The 20,034-nt window shown below is 37.4% G+C and overlaps 7 protein-coding genes across 11 annotated transcripts in view; 3 read left to right on the forward strand and 4 right to left on the reverse strand.

Moving 5' to 3' along the window:
• LOC108565776 (multiple epidermal growth factor-like domains protein 11) overlaps nucleotides 1-7,986 on the reverse strand; it is a 15,251-nt gene extending 7,265 nt beyond the window's left edge. For both annotated transcript variants that reach the window (XM_017925389.1, XM_017925390.1), the window contains exon 1: nucleotides 7,789-7,986. The gene's annotated coding sequence lies outside the window, so the exon portion shown is untranslated. The remainder of the gene's footprint in view (nucleotides 1-7,788) is intronic.
• Nucleotides 7,987-8,118: 132 nt separating this feature from the next.
• LOC108565777 (regulator of nonsense transcripts 3A) lies at nucleotides 8,119-9,506 on the forward strand. Its single transcript, XM_017925391.1, has one exon. It carries the CDS (start codon nucleotides 8,192-8,194, stop codon nucleotides 9,470-9,472), a length of 1,281 nt encoding a protein of 426 aa, XP_017780880.1. The 5' UTR covers nucleotides 8,119-8,191; the 3' UTR covers nucleotides 9,473-9,506.
• Nucleotides 9,507-9,601: 95 nt separating this feature from the next.
• Nucleotides 9,602-18,267, forward strand: LOC108565770 (methionyl-tRNA formyltransferase, mitochondrial). 2 transcript variants are annotated; one of them, XM_017925377.1, is made up of 5 exons: nucleotides 9,602-9,875; nucleotides 9,931-10,125; nucleotides 10,187-10,488; nucleotides 10,548-10,884; nucleotides 18,159-18,267. In XM_017925377.1, exons 1-5 carry the CDS (start codon nucleotides 9,730-9,732, stop codon nucleotides 18,178-18,180), a joined length of 1,002 nt encoding a protein of 333 aa, XP_017780866.1. In that variant the 5' UTR covers nucleotides 9,602-9,729; the 3' UTR covers nucleotides 18,181-18,267. The 2 variants fall into 2 exon arrangements, with proteins under 2 accessions (XP_017780866.1, XP_017780867.1); XM_017925378.1 differs by lacking the exon at nucleotides 18,159-18,267 and adding an exon at nucleotides 14,578-15,264.
• Nucleotides 10,878-15,554, reverse strand: LOC108565769 (glycerol-3-phosphate dehydrogenase [NAD(+)], cytoplasmic). 2 transcript variants are annotated; one of them, XM_017925375.1, is made up of 8 exons: nucleotides 15,515-15,532; nucleotides 15,271-15,401; nucleotides 14,125-14,302; nucleotides 13,166-13,306; nucleotides 12,847-13,101; nucleotides 12,453-12,790; nucleotides 12,296-12,388; nucleotides 10,878-11,002 (listed from the first exon to the last, which is right to left on the reverse strand). In XM_017925375.1, the coding sequence occupies exons 2-8, from the start codon at nucleotides 15,318-15,320 to the stop codon at nucleotides 10,954-10,956; spliced, it is 1,104 nt and encodes a 367-aa protein (XP_017780864.1). In that variant the 5' UTR covers nucleotides 15,321-15,401; nucleotides 15,515-15,532; the 3' UTR covers nucleotides 10,878-10,953. The 2 variants fall into 2 exon arrangements, with proteins under 2 accessions (XP_017780864.1, XP_017780865.1); XM_017925376.1 differs by lacking the exon at nucleotides 10,878-11,002 and adding an exon at nucleotides 11,309-11,423 and having other exon boundaries at nucleotides 15,271-15,554.
• LOC108565771 lies at nucleotides 16,519-17,659 on the reverse strand. 2 transcript variants are annotated; one of them, XM_017925380.1, is made up of 4 exons: nucleotides 17,436-17,659; nucleotides 17,339-17,368; nucleotides 17,222-17,278; nucleotides 16,519-17,160 (listed from the first exon to the last, which is right to left on the reverse strand). In XM_017925380.1, the coding sequence occupies exons 1-4, from the start codon at nucleotides 17,458-17,460 to the stop codon at nucleotides 16,583-16,585; spliced, it is 690 nt and encodes a 229-aa protein (XP_017780869.1). In that variant the 5' UTR covers nucleotides 17,461-17,659; the 3' UTR covers nucleotides 16,519-16,582. The 2 variants fall into 2 exon arrangements, with proteins under 2 accessions (XP_017780869.1, XP_017780868.1); XM_017925379.1 differs by having other exon boundaries at nucleotides 17,339-17,377; nucleotides 17,436-17,652.
• Nucleotides 18,268-18,672: 405 nt separating the features above from the next.
• On the reverse strand, nucleotides 18,673-19,223 carry LOC108565773 (DNA-directed RNA polymerase I subunit RPA12). Its single transcript, XM_017925384.1, has 2 exons — nucleotides 18,997-19,223; nucleotides 18,673-18,940 (listed from the first exon to the last, which is right to left on the reverse strand). Exons 1-2 carry the CDS (start codon nucleotides 19,127-19,129, stop codon nucleotides 18,693-18,695), a joined length of 381 nt encoding a protein of 126 aa, XP_017780873.1. The 5' UTR covers nucleotides 19,130-19,223; the 3' UTR covers nucleotides 18,673-18,692.
• A 24-nt stretch (nucleotides 19,224-19,247) lies between these two features.
• LOC108565772 (uncharacterized HIT-like protein Synpcc7942_1390) lies at nucleotides 19,248-20,015 on the forward strand. The gene is made up of 3 exons (XM_017925381.1): nucleotides 19,248-19,427; nucleotides 19,481-19,705; nucleotides 19,769-20,015. The coding sequence occupies exons 1-3, from the start codon at nucleotides 19,329-19,331 to the stop codon at nucleotides 19,928-19,930; spliced, it is 486 nt and encodes a 161-aa protein (XP_017780870.1). The 5' UTR covers nucleotides 19,248-19,328; the 3' UTR covers nucleotides 19,931-20,015.
• Nucleotides 20,016-20,034: the final 19 nt, after the last annotated feature.

Below are 20,034 nucleotides of genomic sequence, written 5' to 3' on the forward strand. Positions count from 1 at the left end.
ACATATTTATATAAATGTACAGTTTGTATTTGTCATAAATAATTTCCGTCTGTTTCTGACGTAAACCGATTGTCAATAGTTGACTAATAACATGTAAAATTAGTGGATGTTCATCTGTTTTTGACTTTAACCAAATGTCAGTCAACATTAGTCAATTTCGCAAAAGTCAATTAAAACTTGACTGCGAAATCGGCCACGATATTGATTAATCACTATGGTAACAAAAACGATAATGGAAATGCTTAGAATTGTTTAGAGATATTTCTTTTGCAAAGATCTCAGCATTCTTTTCATGGAAAGAGAAACAACACGTCCTTCGATCTTTCCGCACGTTTCCAAAGCCAACAACTTATAGAAATATATATAAAACTTACAACTGAAGTAAACGTCAAAAATTGACATTCAGATGACGTTCAGAATATGGTTATTAAACAACATTACGTAATCCCATTCCACGTATATACATATTTATATAAATGACAGTTTGTATTTGTCATAAATAATTTCCGTCTGTTTCTGACGTAAACCGATTGTCAATAGTTGACGTTTAACATGTAAAATTAATGGATGTTCATCTGTTTTTGACGTTAACCAAATGTCAAAAGACTTTTAGTTAACGTCAACTTGAAATGTTAAATTAATCGTTGAACGCTTCGATTATTACATCACATTACATCATTTGATATTCAGTTATAAAGTTAACAAAATTATTTCATAAACAAAACGCATTGATTCTCGAAATCGTTGAATAACACCTGTTTTTGACGTATGATTGACATTTATAACGTCAGATTTAAATTTCGGCACTCTTGGATTTGATTGGATCGAATTTGAGCGAATCGTATGAATGAGGAGTTTCCAGTGTCAAAAACGACGGCAGCCGATTGGAAAACGCGACTTGATTAGATTTGAGAAAGGTCGGAACATTAGAAAGACTGTCGTTTATTTGTTTCCCCGTTTATCGTAATTGTGACGTAACAATTTGCCTCAATTTCTTTCTATTTATATTGAGTATATTTATAGTGAACTCGTTGACCCTGCGTGCGTCCAGCGCTTCAGTTTATAAATAGGGGATTCACCAGGATAAACAAAATACCTTATTTATAAATCAATTAGCGTAGCGGAAAAAAATAATAATAATAAGTTTGCTGTTCATATTGCATTCTAGAAGTCGTTCTCAATTTCAACCAGAGTCTCGTCTAATTCGTTACGCAAGTCGACTGCATTAATCGCGTGTCGACTGCTCGCTCTCTACATATTAGATAGTTTGCATTTGAAAAGTATGATTCAACAATATCATTGCATCACATTCAAGTCTTGTTTTTCATCTACTTTTTTTTCGTTTTGTTAATAAGACGTAAAACATGCAAACAATATTAAAGTAATATGTTTCAGTTGTTCAAAAAAAATCTAAACTGTTATATAGAAACGTCATTTTTTTGAAAGAGTGATTTATGAGTCTTTCAAGGCTCGTTTCAGATAGGGGCAGAAAGAAGAGAGTGAGAGAAAAACGGAAGTGTTTAATTGAACGAATTAAGTTTTCTGTCTGCGGTTTCAACAAATCATGAAAACTGAAACGTAAATTGTGTCTCTGAAAAAATAACAGTTGAATAATCAATTGCAAATAAAACAGCAATAATAATAACGAATTTAATTTTGACATTCGTATTTTGATTGAAGTTTAAGAGAAACAATTGCAAGTCAATTTCCACGGTGACATTGAAACAATTTACAAGGATGACGTAAAGAATCGAAGTAGTGGTTAATATTGAGTCAAAAAACACACAAGAAAAAATCGCTATTACAGTATCTTCTCGTAATCTTATCAATTCTTATTTGTTTTTTTTTTTTCATTTTTCTCAATCACTTTATTTACACGATTCACAGATAATTCTGCTATCGACGATTTCATCCTATTGATCATTTTGGAAAACAGATGTTGTTAACAATGTTTTGCACCAAGTTCTAGTTGTGTGTTTTTTTTTTGGTTTTGGTAAGAGTGGGCGGCATCTCTGAGGGCGGAACGACCGTTGCAGAAAATGAAATCATATGGGTGCATGTGTTTAGCAGATGTCGGCACAACAGAAGTGTGTCACTTCAATCTGCTGTTGTTTTTTTTTCGCTGTTGCTATACTTCTCATCTGGAGCCTCATTAAAAACCCCGCGTAGACGTAACATTCTTCTCCCGTTTCAAAGCAACCCTCCTCAATCAACATCAAACAAGTTGCCATGGAAATCGTTGAGGTTGGCTTTTGTTTTCGCAAAGCGCACTCGGTTATTGCGCGCTGAATTTTCGTATTCTTCTCGTTTCATTTACACGTCCAGTGGTTATTTTCACCGTTTCGTTGGAAGACTTCCAATGTCGACTTTATATTGGACCATCATTTTGGTTACTTTCCAACACACTCCGAGCAAGAGATGCATTTTTTTTGTTGCAAACCTTTTTCATGAAACTCAACACGATCTTGCAAATATTTATCAACCACTGCGATAAGCGTAATCAAGATTGCGATGAAATAAACAACATTCCATGACAACGCATAGAATGATTGCTTTGTGGCAGAGAAGAACTCTATTATAAACAAAAGAAAACAACAACAATTGACTAATAACGTTAGTCAAGTATTTCGAAACAATTTCACCCGCATAATTCACGACCCAATTCCGATAAATTTCCTCGTTGCTTCAACAAAAAAAAAGTTAATAATAATATTGCTTCAGTTGTTTTTGTTCCATATTTTCTCTTCTAAATATCCGGAATTGCACACGAAACTTTCTTCGATTAACTATGAAATACTTGTTATTAAAATAAAACAATTGATTCGAGCAATTTGTCAATTGTTTAGCATTCAATAAATCGAATCTCTCAAGGCTAAACAAGTCTGTAAAAGTCATATTTTCTAAATGACTGAATGTTACGATACGTTTTTTCACTGGTTTCGTTTCGACGAAGTTTGAAAACCGGTTATTTTCCGTGAAGGGTAAATTGGAATTGATAGATACGACGTAAACATTGGACTGAAGAAGATTAGAAACCTGAAATGGATTTCATGGTCGAAGGTTGGGGGATGGTAAGAAACGCACCTGTATTCCGTGCTGAGGAATTTCTTCAAGAGCGCACGTATCAAATAACAAAACAGAAGCGAAAGAAAAAAAAGAAGGAAGCGCAACAGTTGATAAACATTGCAATCTCAGCGATTAATTTCGATGACTAATTCACTGAATGTTGATGAATAATAATGAGGTTTATATTGTGGAGCAAGCGATTTCTTTGTGACGCAGGGAATTGCATTCTGGTGTTCCTTCGGTTGTCACGGTGATTCGGTTACTAGGAAACAGGTTTAAAGTAGTTCGAATTTGTATATGCGTGTGCGTGCTTGTGGTGGGCGGAAACGAGCGTCGCTTTGCAGAAGCTGTCCATTTATTGTCGTTTCGATGTCATCGCTATGGGAAATGTCCATAAACGTTACTAATCTTATCTAGTTTAACGTTCTATCTCATTGTTCCCCGGTCTTCGGCTGCTTCTAAATATACATGCTTACCATTTACATTCCATCACACGGAAACGAAAACACGTACGTGATGAGCTTACAACGGCCAATGCACGTTTATCCACAATACGTTTCCACAAAGTAAAATAACTTAAGTTACGTCAAAATAGTGACGTCACAACTGTCAGTTCAGCTGTCACATTGTACCAACCACATGTTTTTTGGTAAAATTGCCCAATAGTTATAAGTTGGTACACCTTCATAAAGCAAATATCATACTTGTCAAATAAGAATTAAAAAAAAAACTAATTCTACACAGTGAATCGATCCAATCGAATATTTCAATCTTTTGTTACATAAACCGAATGATAACAATTTTATCGACGCCGTTATATTTTGAGTCCTAATGTAAAGTCCAATCCTATTGTCAGCGAAATGTGTGTTGTGTCTCTGTTGTCAGTCAGGCTGTCACCAAGCAGAAATCAATTTAAATTTTAAATGCCCATTGTTGTCCGCGCTTTACTAGTGTCTGTTTATTTTTCAGCTATCGAATTCGATCGAAACGCGACACAAACTCACTTTACACATGAAGCTTATCTAATTCCTAGAAATAATATTATTTTATCAAAAATACATTTAAAGAACAGTTGAATCGTGACTTGTTTTGTTCAAAAATTGTGTTTTTTAATTACTTCAAGCTTTATTATCGATCAATTCAGATTCTAAGCACGTTTTACGCTTTGCATTCTTTAACATTCCTAAATGCGGTCTGTAGTGGAGCACTTTCCTTCCTGGAATTCCAAAACAACTGAACAGAGCGAAAATGTGTTCAACATATTTTGTAGCCTTTGGATATTTTAATCTTCGGATTTAGTCGATGTGCAGATTTTCCAGTCATCGCCCTCACTTTTATAGCACATACTCGAAATGAAACAGTTTCTACTTCTAGCTTTGTTAAACACTAAATATTTACACATTGCGTGCGGTGAACTAATAATGAATGAATGAGCTAAAATGTTATTATAATTCGCGTTTTAATTGTTTAATCGTATTCAAAGATAGTAGGCGTCAAGATATATATTTATAATAACGATTGAACCATGTTTTACACACATTACGAATCGCGATTCAATATGCATAATTCATGATGCACGAATAACGACGCATCATCGTTCGAAAATATCCTCACGAAAATGTGTTTTTCAACCTTACAATCTATGTAGTTTGTGAAGCGAGCGTTTTATCCGAAAGATACAAAAACTTGTGTAAATAAGATAAACTTCTTTTGTTTGCCTGGATAACTACGAAAAGATAATTCGTTTACCCGGATCATCGTCTCCTATAATGCGGGACAAAGTTATTGTTATCAATTCTTCCAGTAATGAGTTTCCTTCTGAAAACCCTGTCTTGTCGACGCCGTTTGCCAGTCACATATCGGTAGGATCATTTACTATCTACAATAATTAAGCAAAGTGGTGAGTGTCAGGTCGAAACCTCTGCAAAACCATTAAATCGAGGGGGAAAAATTCCCACCTCGACCCTGGAAAGCCTCAACCTTTTGTCACAGGGTCTCTCCCCAGTGTGTATGTGGCGTAAATTGTGGATGAACCTCGGATCGGTTATGTAGTTGTGTTTTGTTTTGTTAAATAGAATGCAGCGAGGTATGCATACTAATAATTGTTGAGTTAGGTTATATGAATAATTATAGTTTGATAAAGGGCGGCGTTAGTTGTTAGTACAAAATTGATGATGTCCTTATATACTTCCGTGCAGTTTTGAGCTATAAGGGTTTCAACAGAAGTGGACAACTGTTGGTGTTTCGAAATGATACAAAGTAGAGTCTTCGTCGCCACAGCGTTGTTAGGGCACTCAAAGAGGATATGGTTAATTGTACCTATAGCTCCGACTCAGATAGTCTCAGTCTATATAGATGAGATAGGAATAAGGAATGCCCAGACGTATTCTTGATAGTGCGGAGACTTGACGTTTTTTTATAGATACCTAGTTCTGTGAACCATGGGGTCCTCTTCACTGTCCTATTGAGCAATTCAAACTAAAACCTTCCTTTGGTATGACTGTCCAAAAGGTATTCTTCCTGACATTCCTTTATATTCTCAAAAAACTCAGAATGCGGTAGTTTCTGTTATCAATTGAATTACTTTCAGTTGTTTTTTATCATAGCTGTCATCGTATTTGACAGTTGGTACGCCCTTCATAAAGTAATTGTCAAACCTGTCAAAAACGTAAAGGCGCATTTTTCTTAATTTGTTATATATATACGTAAAATTTCATTAAATTAACTTTTCTTATTGAACTGAAAATAGTAAGAACTAAACAAAAATAGTGAAATGAATGATTCAAGTTGGTAACACGTGGCAGCTCAGCTGTTATTGCTACTCATTTAGTTATTTATTTTTATTTTGTAAATATAATCAATTACCTTTTCCCCCAGTAATCAGTTGGTACACTTTCGTAAAGTAAGTTACGTAAACGTTGCGTCTCCTGTAATGCGAGACAAAGTTATTATTATCAATTGAATGACAGTTGTATTTGACAGTTGGTACGCCCTTCATAAAGTAATTGTCAAACCTGTCAAAAACGTAAAGGCGCATTTTTCTTAATTTATAATATATATACGTAAAATTTAATTAAATTAACTTTTCTTATTAAACTGAAAATAATAAGAACTAAACAAAAATAGTGACATAAATGATTCAAGTTGGTAACACGTGGCAGCTCAGCTGTTATTGCTACTCATTTAGTTATTTATTTTTATTTTGTAAATATAATCAATTACCTTTTCCCCCAGTAATCAGTTGGTACACTTTCGTAAAGTAAGTTACGTAAACGTTGCGTCTCCTGTAATGCGAGACAAAGTTATTATTATCAATTGAATGACAGTTGTATTTGACAGTTGGTACGCCCTTCATAAAGTAATCGTCAAATCTGTCAAAAACGTAAAGGCGCATTTTTCTCAATTTATATATATATATACGTAAAATTTAATTAAAATAACTTTTCTTATTGAACTGAAAATAGTAAGAACTAAACAAAAATAGTGACATGAATGATTCAAGTTGGTAACACGTGTCAGCTCAGCTGTTATTGCTACTCATTTAGTTATTTATTTTTATTCTGTAAGTATCATCAATTACCTTTTCCACCAGTAATCAGTTGGTAAACTTTCGTAAAGTAAGTTACGTAAACATAAACGTTACAACAACAAAATATAATGATAAAAACAAATACAATTTAAGTCATAAAATAATTACTCAATATTTGGTATAGTTATCAAGTAAGTAGAATGCACGTATTTTAACTATTGTTCTGCGAATTTCATTATTTAGAGCAGAATGCAATTTTTGCATTTGAAATATAATTGTTTATGAGAGTTGATGTAAAGTGCAAGCATATTGAAATATTCAAATAAATCATTGAAAACAACAAAGAAACTTTAACAAAGATTATTTATACGCAAAAACATATCAATATTTATGAACTTTTTATCAATGAGAGCATTATTTATATTTTTTGTATTTAATGAAGAAAACTGAAGGTTAAAAGTGCGTTAAAAGTGGTTTATTGTATTTAGTTATTAGCGCGTTAATCTCGCAGCTATTTACATGTAGATATACAGCGTTAAGTTTTAGTTGTGATAGATTTAGGTCGTATTAGATTTAGATTTAGTGGTATGTATTGGATAGGAGAATAATATTGAGGTTTTCTTGTAAATTTTAACGGGATTAAAGAAAGCGGATTTTGCGCGTTTCGTGTTGCGATCTGCATGTAATTGAATTATGATGTGTAGAGTGGGGAAAGGCGTACGCGTTCATCGTTTAGCGCGCACAATTAACAAAATATTGTTATTGAATAAAGTGTGAATCACGAGTAGTGCGAAAGTGTACTTGCTGTGTACGCACACGAGGAAATAAAATAAAACGGCCGCAAGAGGATTGATGGGAGGGAGAGATGTGAGGCAATTAAGAGAATCTGTTAAATTAATTGATCCGAAAATAGCCTCTTCCTGCAAAACGAGAGGACAATAATCTTTCTCTCTTTCGTTTGATACAAATATTAGACATCAGTTTCTAGTACCTGCTTAAAGATACTAAAACCACCGCACAGAAAGGAATGCAGCAGCAACAACTGGACGACCTCGATGAAAGGGCTACTGGCCTTTAAACTTGTTCCTAAACACTCTTTCAAGTGCACTCATCTCGGAAGATGTTCAATAATTAAGATCTCTGAGAGCAACAAGAACAACAACAAAGGATGCTGCAAGGAATCGATTACTTACCGCTAGAATTAGCCATAATCATAGAAAATATAATCCTCAGCAAAGGCACAAACAAATCCACTTCAAGTTGCAAATACTCAACTGCTCAAAACCAAGCGAAGAAATTAATATAAATAAAAACAAAGTATGCGCGTTTTACGGAAGCGACTAGGAAACCCGTTCGTTACACAAGCACGACGCTCACTGAAGCGACCAGACGCAATTACCGTCGTTTCTCTCTCGTTCATCCCGTTTCGGTGGGGGACGGATTTGTCGGAGCGGGTTTTCGAATTTCCCGCGCGCGCACGCACGAGCGCTCTTTATTTTTTTTATTTGTTTCTTTCTCACGGTTCATTCGAACTATTTAGTTCGTTTACAAGTGACAGCTGATGACAGCGTGCACCTCGATAAAAACAACGAGACGATGGCGTTATCAGAGACGACCGAGAAGAATGCTGCCTCAAACGAAGGAGCCAAAGATAAAAGGGAGAAGCTCAGCACCAAGGTGATCATCCGAAGATTGCCTCCGGGCATCACGCAAGCGGATTTCCTCAATCAGGTGTCCCCAGCACCGGACTACGATTATATCTACATGGTGCGCGGGGATATGTCCCTCGGCGAGAACGCCTTCTCCAGGGTGTACATCAACTTCTGCAACCCCGAGGACGTCTACCTGTTCAAAGATAAATTCGATAACTACGTTTTCGTAGACACTAAAGGCCATGAGTATCCAGCAGTAGTTGAGTACTCATCCTTCCAGAAGGTCCCCAAGAGACGCAAAGCGCGCCCCGACCCAAAGATCGCTTCCATCGAAGCTGACCCAATCTACATTGAATTCCTGGAATCACTCAAGGAGCAGCCCACTAATGAGGAGAAACCTGAATTCTCCTATCAACCCTCAACTGAGAACAAGAATGATTCAACAACACCTCTGCTAGATTTCCTCAAACAGCGTAAAATGGATAGAATGAGGTTGCGCGAGGAGAAGCGTGAGGAGCGCAGAAAGAAGGAAATCGAGAAGAAGAAGCTGAAGGAAGACGATCGCAAAAAACGGATCGAAATCAAGCAGAAACCGGCACAAAAGGAAACGGAACCCAGCAAAGCTAAGGAAGACTCCAAAGAAGAAGCTAACGAAAAACCTTTAGAAAAATCACCGGTTAAAAATAAAGATAAAAAATATGAAGATAGAAAGGGGAAGAAGTTTGGTAAATTCGAGGATAAAAAGGAGTTCAAGAATCGCAGAGATGATTACTACGGAAGAAACAAATTCGATGGCGAGAAGAAAACCGATAATCCGCCCAAAGAAACGGTGAAGAAAATCAAAAAGTACAGCGAAAGGCGCGAGGAGAGGCGAAACGAGGCGAACAAGGCAGAGCACAAGAAGGAGAAGGAAGCCGACAGTAATAAGGCGGAATCTGAGAATAAACCGAAAGGTGAGAACGCAAAGTCCGAAGAGTCGAAGCACGATGATAAAAAGAGCGATTCTGCTGATGGTGAAGCAGGAGGAGGTGGAGGAGAGACCAGCAGACACAAGAACAAGGATAACGATCCAAGAGCCCAGAGGAGGATCAGAAACAAGGACAGACCAACTATGGCCATCTACAAGCCTGGCATGCTGAGAAAGAAGTCCGTGGATAACGATGGAAGCAAAGATTGCGAGAAGGAGAAGAGTAATCCTCCGGAGCAGAATTTAGAGCAGGAATGAATGAAACAAGAAGAGAAAAGAAAACATGTTTATTTTCAATAATTTTATAGAATTAAAGTTTATTTATTTGTTTAAATAATAACAACATTGCAAGGATAATTTTTCAAAATATCGGCTAAGCGATCTTCCTTTTTTGAAAAGTGTGGTTAAGTAGTTGTCATCTACCGCAACCAGATTTACGTGGATGTACGAAATTAGAAAAATCATAACCTGAAAATAATCAAATTCTCTATAAATTTGGTTTGTGATGAATAGCGATGCGTATAATTTCGGGCAACTTTAGGGCGCTCCTCAAGAACAACACAGCCCATCTGATTCATCGTTATTTCAATTCGAAGCCCCCATGGAACGTGCTCTTCTTCGGAACGGACAACTTTTCTCTAGCCAGTTTGAAGGCCTTAAAGTGAGAATATTTTTAAATGAAAATCTTATTTATACTAAATACATTTCGTTTGCAGCTCGTTGAACGATAAGTACATTGGTAAGCTGGAGGTGGTGACGAGCGCCAAGAACAACATCGTCAGGAAGTACGCGATCGATGAGAAATTGGTGCTGCACAATTGGCCCGAGTTCCCCAGAGGAGTTTTCGATATTGGATTGATTGTTTCCTTTGGCCACTTGATCCCCAAAGATGTCATAAATTCATTTCCAATGTAAGTTTTTTTGTTATCAGAAAAATTTTAATTGATTTAAATGTATTTATTTCTGTTGAAGGGGAATGTTGAATGTTCACGCCAGTCTTCTGCCGAGGTGGAGAGGTGCTGCTCCCATTATTTACGCTATAGCCAACGGCGATCTCAAAACTGGTGTCAGCATAATGAAGATTCATCCACACAAATTTGATGTTGGTGAAGTCCTGCGGCAAGATTCCATCAACATAGAGGAAGATGTCAGGATGCCGGAACTGCATCAGAGGCTTGCTACTCTCGGTGCTGATAACTTGATTGAAACTATAAAGAAATTACCTGATTGCTTAAAGGAGGCTGTGCAACAGTCCAAAGAAGGAGTGACTTTCGGTAAAATATTCAATTACGAAATTTTTTATACATGAATCCATTTGGAATTTGCTTTGCAGCGCCGAAGATAAGTTCGTCCATGGCGAACGTCGATTTCCGCAGGAAAACTTGCAAGGAAATCTACGATCTAGGCAGAGCCTTGACCGGTGTGTTTCCGTTGCTCGTGCATTTCCAAGATAAACCGGTCAAATTGCATAACGTCAGCTGTTACGAGAGGTGCGAGCATTCCGAAGTTCCCGGTACAATCGCGTTCGACAGGTCCAAGAAGATTGTAAAAGTGTTTTGCACGGACGGTTTCGTTGCCGTGGACAAATTGGGTGTGCTGAACAAGAAAGTGATGAACGCGAGTGAATTCAATAATGGTTACTTAAAGAAAACGGACGTTCGGATATTCAGGTAGCATCGATTTCCCTTTTTATTCTCATTATTTATACTGAACAGCAGCATTATTGAATAGTCAATTTCTTAATCGTCTACAACATCTGTCTGCTCTGAGGCACCCTCAATCTTAACCCTGAAAAATAGATAACATCAGAATGGCAAGTTGAGAGTATCTGTGTATGAAACACATGAGATGTTAACATAAATGCTTACTCTTATGACAATTTGAGAACAAATGTCTGTGAATCGTTGACAAACACAAGAATTAAGAGTTTATTTATACATTAACAAACAAAAATTAGTATCCAGTAATGAGGAGAATGAATGAACCACCAAATATATATACAACAACAGTTGTAGGCAGGGATTTATTTATTATGAGATAAATTAGTATTGGTATTAAAAATATTAAACGAACCATCGTTTTAAAACAACAGCAACAACATTCAGGTGTTATTATTAGTGATATCGTTATTTGTTACACGTCCATCCAGTAAAATTGTGTGCAGAGTGTGTTAGTTTACAGTTTCGCTTTTCTTTCACTCTTTTCCAGCCTGAAACAGAATACAAAACAGAACAAAAAAAAGAATAACATTTATATAGTATACAGAGATGAAGTTTACACATCTGATGAATAGTAGTAGTAAATAACAACAACAACAAAATGTAAATGCAATTTTTTTTATTTTGAAACAAAACAAAAAATATGGAAAAAATAATAATTAAATACAAATTGGTCCAGATGAATAATAAATCCCATGCAGAAATATATAACTTAATTAATAAAAGTTAATGTATGAATTTACCACAAAATTAATAACAAAAAAAAAATAATATTTGGAGTGTTTTTGAGGGATGTCTTTTGTTTTTTAGAGGAAGGAAATGTATTTGGGGATGTATCTGTGGGGGGAGAGGAAACAAAAAAAAAGGTGTCAATTATTACATAAAAATTAGAGAACAAATGAAATCAGCTTAAAATGTCCATTCGACAGTTAGTAATGATACATTTCATTGACTGCTAGATGAGTTTTAATGACCCGAAATTCAGTCCTGGCATTTTGAACTATCATTTGTCTTGTCGGGTCTCATTCTTATGCAGAAATTTGATTTAATTTAATACAACAGACCCGACGACTGTATATGATTGATAGTTTTGCTGTAGGTCAAATTTAGATGATATTAACTACAATAGTAGTTGCACAAAATAACAATGATGATGGGCTAAGTTTACTAATGAAATCTACGTAAAAAGATTGATCTGCGTGCTACGTACAGTGGAAACTAATTAATAATAATAATAACAACGAAGCGATTACAAACAAACAGAAAAGTGTGTGTGTATATATAAAATAATTAATAATAATGGTGCTACTGCGATGAAAGAGGCATTCCCAAATCGATTAAGATTTCTTTTTGTTTTACTTACATATGTTCGGGATGATTCTTGATGCAATCGATGAGCTGCTGTGCGGTCAGCTTTCCCACGCAAATGTCGTGGATGGCCGTGAAGAGTGGGAATCTGCGTGCAAAATTGTTGTGCGTTAATCAAAGGATAAATAAAACTGTGTGGAGAGTCGTCATACTTATCCTCCATTCCTTTGGATTTCAGCATGTAGTTGACCTCCTCGGCTGTGATCGGCCCCTGCAGCTTCTGTCCGTTCAGCATGTCTCCCTCCAGCTCGGCGATGCTTTTACCGGTCTTCACGAAAGCCTCGCTGACTTTGCGGTTGCGACCGCCGTAGCAGGTGGTGATGAGGTCGGCGACGCCGCAGCTCTCGAAGAACGTGGACAGTTTGCAGCCCGGATAGAACACATCCACGAATTTGATCATCTCCATCAGACCGAGACGGATCACAGCGGCTTTCGTGTTATCGCCCAAACTCATGCCATCTACGAAACCGGCACCGCACGCCACGATATTCTAAAACACGAGATTATTATTACTGATTGTTATCGAATTGGGGGGTTGGATTTTACTTTGAGAGCTCCGCAAATCTCGACGGCATCTTCGTCGTCAACAACGACCACCCGGAAGTAATCGGTTTGGATGATGTCTCGGAGGATCGGCGCCAGATGGGAATCTCTGCATCCGATCGTCGTCTCGCAGAACTTTTCGTCGGCAACCTCTCCAGCGAGATTGGCGCCCATAAGAACGGCGCACTGGATCTTCAGCGTGCGCGTTATGATATGCGAGATCAGCTCGATGCCTCCGCCTTCCTTCTGATCGAAACCCTGTTTAAAGAAAAACAACATTAATAAACAAGTGCAATCTATGCGAGCAACTTTCACCACCCACCTTGATCAGAGACAGAGCGATCGCGGTCGGCTTGATTTTGCCCAGCAACGTCGAGCATAGCGTCCTGATGAACTGGTGAGGAACTACGAAAATCAAGATATCGGCGTCTTTGGCCGCCTCACAGACATCCGGTACGGCGACCTGCAAAAAAATTGCATACAATCAAATACAAAAACGCACACTTATATAGATAACGAGTACATGTCCAGTAAATCATACATGTTTTGATTACTATAGTCCATTCCAGAACGTATGTCTACTTAGTGTTTTTGAAAAATCTTTCCTTCGTTTAAAATCTATTACTACAACTTAACTAAATTGAAGCAAAGTAATAACGTCTACGCTTTTGTAATACGAGATTTGCAATGAAGCTCGAAGGTCAAGTTCGTTCTCTGCATATCTCTAATTCTCGTCTCTCCTAAACCTTCAATTATTGTCGATAACAACAATTATATAACAAAAAAATGCAATTTTCTAATGTGAATGTACGTATATAGTAAGGTCGCTCGATCGTACCTATTTTATTCAGTGTGCAGTCCAAGGTTTAAGTGCACACAACCGATTCAGTCCAATAAATACTTTAACTCGAAATAGATTAGGTATGTTGTGAAAACATATCACGTAATAATCAATAGTAAAAAAAAAGCTAACCAATCGAATCGAACAGCAATATTGATTTTACGAGAATCGCAGCAACGATAACAAATTACTTTATAAACCTGCAAGTTTACTAAATATCTATAATTTGCTTATTCTGATTACGATGTGATAATTACATTACGAGCATAATTATTGGAGGTAAACAACATCAAGTTATTTTCTCTCTTGTTCATTCTATATTTAGATTATCGAGCATTCGTTTGCACAACACTTTTCCATGCTGACAATACACTCACAATAATAATTAATACATGTCTTGACTGAATGCTTCAACGTTTAGATTTTGAAGATGTACATACCACATTCTCTGGTAACTTGTGTCCGGGCAGGTATTTAACGTTTTCGTGTGTTTCGTTGATGATTTCGGTCAGTTTCTTTCCGTTGATCATCTCCTCGTACACGTACATCGTGACGCGATCCTCGAAGTTCGGAAGACGCGCCGCATTCTTTCCGACAATCTTCGCGATTGCAGAACCCCTGTACAAAAGAAAACAAACATTACATTAATCCATTCGCTGCTAATTAATCGCTGCTTATTTTTAAATGCAAAAACTTATAAAGTTAGTTAACAATCTAATCGTAAATCTGTTTATTTGATTTCATAAAATCACCTCAATTAAGTCGGAAAACACTTCAAATTAAATAACGCGTTTTGGATTTAATTACAAAATGAGATTGCATAATTAAATAAATACTCATTTCGAAATGTCAACATTATCAAAGATCTATAATAACCGGTTTATTTTTTTCAGGTTTACATAACTAACAAGATGTTACGGTATATCAGAATGCATGTAGAAAGTGCAGTGTAATAAGAATTTGGATAAATCAAATCGTGGAGATGCATTGGGTAAATGTAAATTTCGTCAATAATATATATTACCAAACTGTAGATTTAATTTAAAAGAGAAAAAAACCGGTTGTCAGGAAAGTTTATGTAACTGTTTTTGGGAAAAATTTCCAGCATTAATTAAAATTTCACGTGATATGTCGATACTGAAATGAAGTAGAAAGTGCGCTACAATGGGACTTTGTACTTTTGTATTATTATTTTTACGTTATTTCGATTTATTCGATCATTTGCAAACAAGTCGTTGTAGTAGCAGCGCAATTGCTTTATAAATAGAAGAGCAGAAGCTTTTGCCATCAGTCAAGGGAAGCGCTGAAATAAATGAAAATTCAAGTTCAAGTCGTCCTGACGACGATGTAAACAGATGCAGGCAGTGGAGTTACGTAAATCGCGCTGGCCGCGAGGATCAGGTGATTCGCTTTTTCAAAGGCGATAGGAAATAATTGAAGGTCGGTAAACAACGCGTTGGTAAGAAGCAAATTGGAAGCTGTCATCGGAAGTTAACGTTTTGTTTTGGGGGTACGAATGAGGTTATATTTACGGTAAGATAAAGTGTAAGAAGTTCGAAAGAGTTGGATGTTAATAGAAAACTCACCAGTTTCCACTACCGACGATGCAAACGCTCTTCTTCTTGGTCTTCGGCATGTTGTCTTTTCTGTTGTTGTTGTTGTTGTGGTTTTCGATGATTCGCTGTAGCGTTACTTGCTGCGATCCGCTCGCGACTGGCTAGAATTATGAATACGTTAGCTGCCTTATTAATGTCCTCACTTGTTTTCCTTCTTCGTTTGTTTCGTTTCTTTCTCTATCTCTTCGTACAAATTTTATATGACAAAACTCACTCTCGCCGTTCGAACGCCGCTCCTCTTCTGATAAGACGGTGGGGCGTATCAAACGCGCTCCACCGACCAATCGCGCGTCCTCGATAAGGTCGATTCTTATGTGACCCCATTGACCTCCGGCGTCGGTGGGAAGCGGACATTTCCATGTTCCCGGCCACCGCACTCTTCGGATGATCATCATCATAGTCGTTGTTGTCATCATCTTAATCATCGACAACTCTTCTCTGTTATCGATGCGCGCTTCATCTTATTAAGCTTATATAGGAGAGAACTAACTAAATAAATAAATAAATAGACGACGTTTTGGTCGCGTTGCGTAACGGAATCCTACCATTGCATTGCTCTTCTATTCAAACACTCATACGCTTTATCCCTCTGCCCACTCTTTCAGCTAAATAGAATCGATAAACGAGATGTGTGCGCTCTGTAGATTTCCTAATATTCCTCCGACAATTTCAAATATTCCATGCATATTTCAAAGTGACAATGGAAACATTTGAAAGTTTTAGATTGCTTGATTACATAGTACAATTGTACTATTTGTTACAATTAATTCATTGAACTCTCATCGCGGTCTATTTTTATATTCAATAAAGGAACTTCTCCACTGGATAATTCCAATCGATAATCTCTAAAACTAAATTTTCCTCCATGCGATATTGGACTTTCTCTTTGGATTTATCTTTTCGAGCCATTTGTAACTCGCATTTATCCAGAAATCCCTAGTGTCTAGTTGCATTTTGACCCAATTCTATTTCCCCCTTCAAAGTTAATCGGCGATAAGATTACTCATTCTATTCGATCTATCGAAAAACTCTTACCTTTGCACCGAACGCCGCCAAAAACTCAATTAAATGTCTCGTAATGTAACGTTACCTAGAAACGAGTTTTTTTTTTAAATAAACTGATTCCAAATTCGTTACCCTTAAAGACTAACTAATTCAGCTGCCTAGCAACGTAGCAGATACAAAATGACATTCAGAAAGGTTGTCAAATTTTGCAGAATATTTAATTTAGAAATTACAATCTATATATATAATAGTAAAAAAATGGATACGATAAATTTAATTACTTGTTGCTCGTGGGTGTTTCGCACAGCATCAAGCACTGCTTCTGCAGTTTGATGGCCATGTACTTCTTCGATGAATGATCCGGAGTCTGCAGGTTGGCTCTGTCCGTGACGGGAGATCCGAAGCCGTCGTTGAGATGGTTGTACAGACGTACAGCCTCCGCCATGCTACGATCTTCGTTGCCATTGGAAACAGTTCTATTCGTGGTGGGCATCCTCAGGTTCTTGGCTCGCAGATTAGGCGTGCTCACGACATCCGAATTTGACCGGATCCTCCGCAGATCTCTGCGTACGTTCATGCATTCAGCGTACATCGCCGAGTTGTTCTCCTCCAGCTGATGCAGCTTCTCGCTGATCTTCTCCATATGTTCCGCAGTCCTCCTACAGAACCGATGTAAATCCCTTTCCATTTTCATCAAGATCTCGCTGATGGGAGAATTGGCCACCTGCTGCTTCTCGTAACATTCCTGCGGTTCATCGTTAATATCCATCGGAGTGTCATCGAATTTGACCACCCGCTTCCTCTTGACCCTCGGTATTCGCGAGTTTCCAGACTCGACGAACAATATTTTCCCCGCTGCAAAAAAAAACAATTACAATCAATCGATTTAGTTTGATACAATGTAGAAACGTTTTACCGCTTTGGTCGACATCTAACTTTTTCTTTTTCTTCGGATTGCTGTCCATTGCCAAACCTACACAATTCACATCAATCAGTCTATTGAAAATCACCCCACTCCCTCCATTTATATTACCCAAGTTCCTCTTCTGATTCTCAGCAGGCTCTACATTTTCTGAAACAATTGATTATTTAGCAACGTCATCTGAAAACAAACTATTCGCACGTATTACCTTTCATTTTCTTCCCGATTTCCATGACTCAAGTTTAGCAATTTCGTACACTCCGAAGAAAAAGACACTTTGCGAAGACAGAATCGTGATCTTCGCTTTTTTTTCAGTCTTTTTAAAAACTTAAAAAATGAATGCGGAAATCTTAAAAAAAAACAATTGCTCAACGACTAGTTGTTGCTCTCTTCTGATAGCCAATAAAATAACAAAATCTTTAAAAAGGATTATCAGAGCACTCTTTACGATTTCGCTAATTTATATTAAGAATTAACACGCAATTAACAAATTTCAAATTGAAGCAGCGCCAAACCAGCTGAACTAAATTACAAATTGATAGGTGTATAAGGTTTGTGTCTCGGATTTATTTACTACACTATCTCTACGTCAGGGTCAAATGCATCTTATTGCTTGCTTTTATCATTTTAATTATAATTAAAATATTAATTTATTATTTATTTATTAATTAGTCATATAATGATGATTAATTATTATTGGATCAGCGCTACCTATCGGTTTTTTGAGAATTAAATCATTGTTGTTACCATTGCATATCTTTTCATTTATAAAACCCTCCACGCACATAGTGGAGGTTGGTGGAGGTAGCGACTGCATATCTTCAGATTTGTTTACTAATACAAATATTCGATTTGCTTATAAAATGGCTAAGAGTAATATCTCAGTAAGTTAAATGTAATTGTCATATTTTTAATGATTATTCTCTTTTAGCAAGGAAGCACAATGTGTCTGATGAACCTGAAGAGTTTTCAGTGGAAAAGATACTTGATAGGAGAGTGAATGGAGGCAGAGTCGAGTATCTATTAAAATGGAAAGGATATACAGAGTGAGTGCACTTTACCAAGAAAACTGTGTTTGAATTGGTAGAAAATTGTGTTTGTTATTTTATTATTATTATAGGGAAGACAATACCTGGGAACCAGAGGAGAACCTGGATTGTCCAGAGCTGATTGCAGCTTTTGAGGCTTCTCAGCCTGCAGCTCCACCAGTCCCAATCATTGATAAAATTGAAAAAAGGAAGAATGTGACAGAGGATAACAGACCACGCGGATTCAATAGGAATCTACCACCAAGCAAAATTGTGGGTGCAACAGATGCCAGCGGAGAACTGCTGTTCCTAATGATGTTTGAGGGTTGTGATGAGGCTGATCTGGTTTCAGCCAAAGAGGCGAATCTCAGATGTCCTCAAGTTGTGATAGATTTTTATCAGAATAAAAAAAAATGGTCATAATAATTGGTGATATTTTACGAGTTTTCACTCTCCTTGTATTTACATTGAGTGCATGTGTAAAAGACAGTTTGTCCTTCATCGGCTGATCTCAGTTGTATCGTCGCGTAAGACATCTCTTCGTTGCCACACTTCGGGCATTTCCTCTCCACAATTGGTCCATCATTGGAATTCTCCTTGCTCTTCTTCTCGTGACCCAGAATCTTTGTGACAGCCTCCACAGAGTGGAAGGGCATGCTGTATTTGACTTTCATCCCATTCATAGCTGCAAGTTGATATAATGTTAACTTTGTTAATTGAAGATTTTTTTGACTTCATTACCTTCAATTGAGTACTCCTTCTTGCAGGAGTAACAAACTATGTTGCCCTCTGATTTTGGTAATGGCAATATGGAACCGCAGGCGCCACAGAATCCATCGTCCGTTTCGAATAAGTGGCTCACTTCTTCCTTCATGTTATTTTGTGATGTGCTCAAGAAATGTAAATAAAATTGGAAATGTTGTGAGGTCTCGTTTAGAGGTTACGTTGCATTAACCTTGTACATAGGCAACTTAAGATGCACGGTACATGTATGCACGTAGGCAACCGGATGTGGTTGTTTTGATAATTCGTGAACGTTCTCTCAAAGTTTAGTGATTATAGTGGTCTGTAAGATGTTGCCGGTATTGTCGAGGATTATAAGGACTGCTGGAGGGAGTCAGTGCAGGAGCTTCGCCAGTTTGACGGGGCTTTTGCAATCGCAATCAGCGGAGGTAACTGATGATGCTGGAAATGTGCTTGTTCATTGTATCTTTTGCTATTGCAGAAGGAAAATGAGATGGTGAAGGCTTTGCGAGAGGCGAAAAAGAATCAAAGCGGCAGGAATATATTCGACAGCATCGTCGAGAAGCAGATAAAGGTGGACGTGCTGTACGAGGACGATCATTGCATGGCCTTCAAGGACGTGAATCCACAAGCGCCGACGCATTTCTTGGTCATTCCGAAGACTCGCATTCAAATGTTGGAGCAGGCGACGGACGAACACGAGAGCGTTTGTTTTCATTATTAGCCGCAAACAGCTGATCCCCCGTGTTTACATTGTTGTCCGTTTCAGATCCTGGGCAAATTGTTGCTGACCGCCAAGAGATTGGCCAACGAACGACTGCCGAACGGCTACCGTGTGGTCATCAACAACGGTCCGGAAGGATGTCAATCGGTCTATTATTTGCATGTCCACGTCATCGGTGGTCGTCAGTTGACCTGGCCGCCCGGCTAAAGTTATTTTGTTTTTGGCTAAAAATAATACCGCCTAGTAATAAATGTGGCAATCTCTTATCAGTTGGCACTACATGTTGAGCGTACGATTTTCTCTTTTTTTTT

The sequence above is a fragment of the Nicrophorus vespilloides genome, unplaced genomic scaffold, assembly GCF_001412225.1.
Source record: "Nicrophorus vespilloides isolate i.1.1-1 unplaced genomic scaffold, Nicve_v1.0, whole genome shotgun sequence".
In the NCBI taxonomy this organism is placed as follows: Eukaryota; Metazoa; Arthropoda; class Insecta; order Coleoptera; family Silphidae; genus Nicrophorus; species Nicrophorus vespilloides.

What these genes read in the sequence shown, in the direction of transcription:
- LOC108565777 (XM_017925391.1), top strand. Translation starts at nt 8,192, where the DNA reads ATGGCGTTATCAGAGACGACCGAGAAGAATGCTGCCTCAAACGAAGGA.
- LOC108565770 (XM_017925377.1), top strand. Translation starts at nt 9,730, where the DNA reads ATGCGTATAATTTCGGGCAACTTTAGGGCGCTCCTCAAGAACAACACA. An exon ending in GTCATAAATTCATTTCCAAT is followed by an intron (nt 10,126 to 10,186) that starts GTAAGTTTTTTT and finishes TTTCTGTTGAAG; the next exon opens with GGGAATGTTGAATGTTCACG. An exon ending in ACGGACGTTCGGATATTCAG is followed by an intron (nt 10,885 to 18,158) that starts GTAGCATCGATT and finishes ATTCTCTTTTAG; the next exon opens with CAAGGAAGCACAATGTGTCT.
- LOC108565769 (XM_017925375.1), bottom strand. Translation starts at nt 15,320, where the DNA reads ATGCCGAAGACCAAGAAGAAGAGCGTTTGCATCGTCGGTAGTGGAAAC. An exon ending in ATCGTCGGTAGTGGAAACTG is followed by an intron (nt 14,303 to 15,270) that starts GTGAGTTTTCTA and finishes TCTTTTGTACAG; the next exon opens with GGGTTCTGCAATCGCGAAGA. An exon ending in TCCAAAGGAATGGAGGATAA is followed by an intron (nt 12,389 to 12,452) that starts GTATGACGACTC and finishes TTTTGCACGCAG; the next exon opens with ATTCCCACTCTTCACGGCCA.
- LOC108565771 (XM_017925379.1), bottom strand. Translation starts at nt 17,460, where the DNA reads ATGGAAATCGGGAAGAAAATGAAAG. An exon ending in AATCGGGAAGAAAATGAAAG is followed by an intron (nt 17,378 to 17,435) that starts GTAATACGTGCG and finishes CAATTGTTTCAG; the next exon opens with AAAATGTAGAGCCTGCTGAG. An exon ending in GTTAGATGTCGACCAAAGCG is followed by an intron (nt 17,161 to 17,221) that starts GTAAAACGTTTC and finishes TTTTTTTTGCAG; the next exon opens with CGGGGAAAATATTGTTCGTC.
- LOC108565773 (XM_017925384.1), bottom strand. Translation starts at nt 19,129, where the DNA reads ATGAAGGAAGAAGTGAGCCACTTATTCGAAACGGACGATGGATTCTGT. An exon ending in GAAGGAGTACTCAATTGAAG is followed by an intron (nt 18,941 to 18,996) that starts GTAATGAAGTCA and finishes ATCAACTTGCAG; the next exon opens with CTATGAATGGGATGAAAGTC.
- LOC108565772 (XM_017925381.1), top strand. Translation starts at nt 19,329, where the DNA reads ATGTTGCCGGTATTGTCGAGGATTATAAGGACTGCTGGAGGGAGTCAG. An exon ending in TGCAATCGCAATCAGCGGAG is followed by an intron (nt 19,428 to 19,480) that starts GTAACTGATGAT and finishes TTGCTATTGCAG; the next exon opens with AAGGAAAATGAGATGGTGAA. An exon ending in CGACGGACGAACACGAGAGC is followed by an intron (nt 19,706 to 19,768) that starts GTTTGTTTTCAT and finishes TGTCCGTTTCAG; the next exon opens with ATCCTGGGCAAATTGTTGCT.